Source organism: Astatotilapia calliptera, chromosome 3 (assembly GCF_964374335.1).
Source record: "Astatotilapia calliptera chromosome 3, fAstCal68.1, whole genome shotgun sequence".
In the NCBI taxonomy this organism is placed as follows: Eukaryota; Metazoa; Chordata; class Actinopteri; order Cichliformes; family Cichlidae; genus Astatotilapia; species Astatotilapia calliptera.
Genome location: NC_137424.1, coordinates 4,969,471 through 4,976,447, shown reverse-complemented (window position 1 = coordinate 4,976,447; position 6,977 = coordinate 4,969,471). Strand labels below are relative to the sequence as shown.

Sequence of the window (6,977 nt, the reverse complement as noted above, 5' to 3'; positions counted from 1 at the left end):
GATCTTAAAATAAGAACATCTGAAAACGATGTAGGTGCAGTCTGGTATCTCAAGTATTTGCTTTAAAAAACAGAGTTAGACTCCTGGTTGTTGGAGACAAGTGAACAACTTGAGGATAATAAACCTGTCAGAGGGGCTGAAGGATCAGAGCTCATGTTCTTATAGGCTGGATCTGGATTGTGCTTTGATTCGAGTTGAAGACAAAAATATTTCAGAAATGCTGACATGTCCTGCTGGAGAGAAATATTTAAAGTATCATGACTATTTTAGTGACTATTTTTTAATTTTTCTTAAAAGGCAGTGTTCTTTGAACTGAGCACCTCTGATTTATTTCCCATGATTTTAAGAATGAAGCGATGAGTTCATGTTTACTTACAGAGCTTTGTTGGAGGCTTTGACCACTGGCAGCAGCCTCAGAAGAGCCTCCTCTGAAGCAGAGTATTTCTTCAGGTCAAACACATCCAGATCTTTTTCTGATGTCAGTAAGATGAAGACCAGAGCTGACCACTGAGCAGGAGACAGTTTATCTGTGGAGAGACTTCCTGATCTCAGGGACTGTTGGATCTCCTCCACTAGAGAACGATCATTCAGTTCATTCAGACAGTGGAACAGATTGATGCTTTTCTCTGCAGACAGATCCTCACTGAGCTTCTCCTTGATGTACTGGACTGTTTCCTGATTGGTCTGTGAGCTACTTCCTGTCTGTGTCAGCAGACCTCGTAGGAGAGTCTGATTGGTCTGCAATGAAAGACCCAGGAGGAAGCGGAGGAACAAGTCCAGGTGTCCATTTGGACTCTGTAAGGCCTTGTTCACAGCACTCTGGTGGAGAGATGGTTTAAACCACCAGGGGGTTGTTTGTTGTTGTTCCAGCAGATTGAGTCCAGAGTTGATGAAGGTCAGATGGACATGAAGAGCAGCCAGAAACTCCTGAACACTCAGATGGATGAAGCAGAACACCTTGTCCTGGTACAGTCCTCTCTCCTCTTTAAAGATCTGTGTGAACACTCCTGAGTACACTGAGGCTGCTCTGATATCGATGCCACACTCTGTCAGGTCTGATTCATAGAAGATCAGGTTTCCTTTCTGCAGCTGATCAAAAGCCAGTTTTCCCAGAGACTCAATCATCTTCCTGCTCTCTGGACTCCAGTTTGGATCTGTTGCACGTCCTCTATTATACTTGACCTTCTTCACTTTGGCCTGAACCACCAGGAAGTGGATGTACATCTCAGTCAGGGTGTTGGGCAGCTGTCCTCCCTCTCTGGTTTCCAGCACATCCTCCAGAACTGTAGCAGTGATCCAGCAGAAGACTGGGATGTGGCACATGATGTGGAGGCTTCGAGCTTTCTTGATGTGGGAGATGATCCTGCTGGCCTGCTCCTCATCTCTGAATCGGTTCCTGAAGTACTCCTCCTTCTGTGGGTCAGTGAACCCCCTGACCTCTGTCACCCTGTGAACATACTCAGGGGGGATCTGGTCTGCTGCTGCAGGTCGTGTGGTTATCCAGACGTGAGCATAGGGAAGAAGCGTCCCCCTGATCAGGCTTGTGAGAAGTACATCAACTGTGGTGGGCATCGTAATATCAGTCACACTCTTAGTGTTGTTGAAGTCCAGAGGAAGTCGACACTCATCCAGACCATCAAAGATGAACACAACCTGGAAGTCTTCAAAGCTGCAGATTCCTGCTTCTTTGGTTTCAGTAAAGAAGTGATGAACAAGTCCCACCAAGCTGAACTTTTCCTCTTGCAGCACATTCAGCTCTCTGAAAGTGAATGGAAATATGAACTGGATGTCCTGGTTGGCTTTGTCTTCAGCCCAGTCCAGGCTGTATTTCTGTGTTAAGACTGTTTTCCCAATGCCAGCCACTCCCTTTGTCAGCACTGTTCTGATCAGGTCCTGTCTTTTGGGTGAGTCTTTAAAGATGTCTTCATGTCTGATTGTTGTTTCAGGTCTGTGTGGTTTCCTGGATGCTGTTTCAATCTGTCTGACCTCATGTTCATCATTGACCTCTGCAGTCCCTCCCTCTGTGATGTAGAGCTCTGTGTAGATCTGATTCAGAAGGGTTGGGTTTCCTGCTTTAGCGATGCCCTCAAACACACACTGGAACTTCTTCTTTAAGAGAGACTTGAGTTTAGGCTGACACTTCTGAAGAGCATCTGAATCAAAAAAAGGAAAAAAAGAAGGAAAAATACAAATCTGGTCTGAAGGAGCTATGTGATGTACTTTGGCCTTTATTTAACCTATCAAGTTTTTAATATACTCATTCTACCAGAAATCAAAAAGGGGCTTCAGGAATTCCTAAATGTAATTCCTGAAAAAAGCCACGTTAAATGTTTTGAACCTCCACATCTGCATTGCTTTGCAGCTTTTCATATGTACCTGATGCCAACATGTGCAGGCTAAACAGGTTTCTGCTTTCTGTGCCTCTTCTCCAAACTTTGTAACCAAAAATAACAACATTGAAGTGTCATAACGTTCCCCACTGCTATGTTATTTAAAGAAGCATCTGAGAGAGATTCAGTAATTCACATTTAATTCTTCTCGTAATTTACAATGGCAAAAGATAATGTAAACCCTTTCTGGCCACAATTTGCTTTATTATATGTAAATGTGGCATTTTTTTCATTAAACATTTAAGTCAAATGACCGATGCTTAAAGAGTGTCCTCTTGTTAGAGAAACACTCTGACTTTTCTTTTTTAAGGCAATCAGTTTGCATGGTTTTTAAAAGTAAAGAACACTTGTGTTTAATTAAATACAGCTCACATTAGATCTAAGTAGTTTCACAGGTTTATGACGATCATCAAAATTCCTCCATGTAGTTTAGAAAATACATTTGCAGGCATGTAACAAATCCAAACATTCGTCGTAGAATGACGTTCTTGCCCTCTCCTTTTTCTTACAATGAATTCTGAGGTTTCACTTTCACATCTCAACAAACTGCAAGGTGACCATTTTTATTCATGGTATCTGATGCATGACCTCACCTTGTTGAGCAGATGGATCAGAGTTCAAACGCAGCTGAGAGAAAAGAGAAGGATCTTTGATCTGAAGATGCTTGATTGTTATCTTGCATGCTTTGTCTCCTTTTTTCCTCACTGTGTCGATCAAGCTGCGTGCCTTGTCTGCTCTGAGTGGGTTCCCCTCCAGTATCGATTCTTCCTCCAACTTATTTAAGATACCATCACTTACAAGGGCCTCAAGGAGCAGTTTAAGGATTTCTATTGTTACCCTCCAGACAAAGGCTGACCGTACCCTGGCAAGCTCCTCCTCTACAGGAAGAAGAAAGAGACATAAACATGCTTCTCAGTCGAAATCATGTGAAAAATACAGTGGAACCCCGACTTACGAATACCCCATTTAACAAAAAATTCAAGTTACGAAGGCAATGAACGGCAATATTTCTGCCCATGGTACGGCAAAATGCCGGTGTAACGAAATCCGCTGGCTCTGATTGGCTGAGCCTACAATGCCCACAAGGCCTTCCGAATCATGTGACAACCCCTTGGCTTCCGTACTCGTGCTTCGCTGTTCCACTTGAACGACATATTGTTGTTCTAGTTAGCAATTAGCCTATCGTTCAGCATCACCTCACTCAAAAGGTGCAATGGCTGTTTCGACTTAAGAAAATTTTCGACTTACGAAAGACCCTCGGGAACGGATTAATTTCGTAAGTCGGGGTTCCACTGTATTCTAACTTTGTTCAATTAACACTTCAACATCTCATCAACAAATACTAAATTTTAGGGTGTGTAGGGTTAAAATGATGCCAGCTTAAAATGAAACTGAAGAAAAAATTGAAACTGAAAAATAATGAAAAATATGAAAAACAAAATCTTGTCATTCATATCCTGCATTCCAGATTAAGTTTAAAATAAGAACGAGTGCAAGTACGAACGTGAGAATTATGTATATTGTAATAGGTATATTGTACCTAAATGATAGTATATTGTACAAACATGAAAAGTATATTGTTAGAACTATATCTAATATTGTTAGAACAATAGTATACTATAATAATAAACTTTTCACGTTATAATGTGACATAGCTCTATTTTTCTTTTGCCTGGGTGGCGGCTCTACGCTTCCGTACTACGCTTCTGTATCCAACACTTTTCAATGTGGCCTCACAAAATTATTATGACTACAACAACCATGAAAAGAGTTGGATGGACATTGCTACTCAATCACAGCTGCCTGGTCAATGTTTTTCATTAGTAATTTAGCAAAGTTGATGGTGTGTGTGTCTGTAAGACAGAGAGAGGGAGAGCGAGGGACAGATTTTGTATGATAAGCTTCATGTTATGAAGGCACAGTTTGAGCACTCGGGTCGCATCAGAGCATCAGGCCATATAGTGTGAGACCCTGCATCGTGACCTATGAACTTCTAACCTCTGCGATTTAATTGTACAGTTTGAGCAGGAGCTGAATAACGCGACTGAAAAAAAAAAATCGCACAGTGTTTGCCCAGCTTAATGCAGACTGTTTAAACTAAACAAGCTGCTGTTTCACATAATAAACCCTGTCAGCTGCAGTATTGTCTTCTGTTTTAACAGTTAAAGCAGTAGAGACGAGCTGTTTGCATGTGCGTGGAACTCTAGCGTCATTAACCATGCTAGCTGTTAGCTTATAGCTCACGCTAGCTAACCAGCGAGCAGTTAAAAAGACAGCCGAAGCTGCACAAAATACCCACAAACTTATCTCACTACAACGTAGCGCCGAAAATATGACTCGCAGCTCAAGCTCGACACAGCGTCTGCAACATAAGACTGACATCCAGCTAACCACAGCTAAAAGATATTTAGAGAAAACTTAGTTTCCTCAGGTTACATGAACTGAGTTGTTTGACGCTGAAAAGTTGGTTTGTTTTGGCTCTCACTGAAGACATAGCTGCTCTTTTGTGCTGCTTTTAAGCAAAACATTCTTTGTATGTGAGGAAAATGCTGTTCATCCCCATCAGCTCTAGCGTAGACAACCGGCTCTGCCATGTTTTCATGTGTTTCTTCTTTCCGTGTCCCCGCTACTTTGATACGCTTGGGCAGCCCGCCACTGGATTTTATAAAAATATTCTGCAGTACATCAAAAACGAAAGAAAAGAACAAAAAAAAACCAAAAAAAAACCAAAAAAAAAAGAAAAAAAACCATTAATCAACATATGAACATTACCTCTGACGTTACAGCGGTTTTATTAGAGACACGGCTAAGCATTTTGCATTTTGAATAATTTTAAAAAGTTTAAATTTGCTCAGTATTGAACGGCAGAAATGAGGTTTTCTTTTCGGAAGAATGCAAAAGGGAAAAAAACAGCGGCCGACAGAGCTGTAAGCAACAGTAGACTTGTGCGTAACAAGTAAGCGAATAATGAAGAAAGGGAAACTGTTCTTGAAGTACAGAGAGAGAGAGAGAGAGAGAGAGAGAGAGAGAGAGCTGTGCATCATGGTCGAAGCAAAACAGTAAAAGTCAGAGTGAATTCATGACGATGTTTATGTGAAGCGTAGTTTGGATCTTCATTTGCTGCTGGTTCGGTCAATATTGTTTGGAGAGACATCAAACTAACAGCTTTAGAATCGGCGCATAAAGGGCGTGAACACAAAGCGCAGACCCAACCGTGAGAAAGGCGACATCTAACGGTGTGTTCACACCGAACGCGATGGACGCGAATAGAGCGTCAGGTTTACATGTAAAGTCAATGGAAAGGCGCGATGACGGGTCCCGCGAAAATTCGGAAGCAGATTTGCGTCGCCAAAACGCCAAAACGCGTTTGACGCGTGAATAAAACCACGCGCATGAGTTTTTGTGTTGCATTTTGTGCATACGCGCGTTTCGCGTCTACCGCTCGAGTTGGAAAAAGCTGAACTCCAGCGTCAAATCGCGCCGCGACAACCAATCAGGAGCCTGGTGACGTGGCTGTTACCTAGGTCAAAGGGGCAGATCCAGCCAAATCTCTTCATACTTCAATGGAGGGAAGGCTAATCAATGCGGTAGCAAACAACTCGGAGCTGTACAACACCAGCTGCTTTCAGTACCGAGACAGGAATAAAAAGGACCGAGCTTGGAGGAAGATATGTGAAGAGATCGGGCAACCTGGTAAGTTCATTCATTTCTCTTTTGAAAGTTTTCACTGACCCGGGGAAGCCGCACAAAAGCTAGCAAGCCACCGCTCATTCGGAAATAAACACCTGCACCGCGAGGGAAAAAGGTGCACGAAAGTGGCGGGCAGATGAAGACAAACCGCGGCATAATAATACTTTTACGTTTTGCAATCTACAAAGGTTTGCACTTTGAGAATCAATTGTGAGAACTGTGACCAATGTTCATGTGTGTGGGGAAAACAGTGTATAAAGTGCGTGGCCAGGGGCTAGTTATTCTGAGAACCCCTGCAATAAATGAGGGACCACTGTCTACTCTACGATTATTATATCCAACCTGTTAACATTTAATACTGTATTGATAGAACCAACTGATTCTGCAGCAGAGCATCCCCAGTCCCTGAGCTCCTGCTGCTGCACCCACAGATATGTACAGCAAGCACTGATACCTTTTTAGTCGGTGGGATTCCCTTGTGATCACCTTTACTAAATATCTACAACCAATCTGATTATATCCTGTTATTGTTTTTTTTTTTTTCAATGTTGAAATTAAAATCTAGTAGCAGCTTTCTCATTTCTTTGTGTTTTGTGCTGTTTTACAGGCCCACAGAGGAGGACGGCTCCGAGGCAGATGAGGGACGGGTCCCAGGACGGTCCATCGGCGGTGGAGCTGGCCATCCTGGAGTCCCTGAAGAGGCCACACCAGTCTCCAATGGAGCATTTCCTCCTCAGCCTTGTTCCTGCTCTGGAGAGCAGCTGGTCCTTTTTATTCCTGTCTCTCTGTAAATACTTATATTTTATATATTTATGTTTAATGTTTTTCTGTTTGAGACTTTTAATATTATTTTAAATAAATGTTTATAATGACTAATGTCTCAGTTCTACTACACAG

General features: G+C 42.4%; 1 protein-coding gene and 1 long non-coding RNA gene across 2 annotated transcripts; one reads left to right on the top strand and one right to left on the bottom strand.

The window, feature by feature from the left end:
• Positions 1 to 307: 307 nt before the first annotated feature.
• LOC145424415 (protein NLRC3-like) lies at positions 308 to 3,823 on the bottom strand. The gene is made up of 2 exons (XM_080297722.1): positions 2,984 to 3,823; positions 308 to 2,153 (listed from the first exon to the last, which is right to left on the bottom strand). Exon 2 carries the CDS (start codon positions 1,570 to 1,572, stop codon positions 373 to 375), a length of 1,200 nt encoding a protein of 399 aa, XP_080153848.1. The 5' UTR covers positions 1,573 to 2,153; positions 2,984 to 3,823; the 3' UTR covers positions 308 to 372.
• Positions 3,824 to 5,765: 1,942 nt separating this feature from the next.
• On the top strand, positions 5,766 to 6,953 carry LOC145424575 (uncharacterized). The gene is made up of 2 exons (XR_013905655.1): positions 5,766 to 6,083; positions 6,688 to 6,953. It is a non-coding gene; the product is annotated as an uncharacterized LOC145424575 (long non-coding RNA).
• Positions 6,954 to 6,977: the final 24 nt, after the last annotated feature.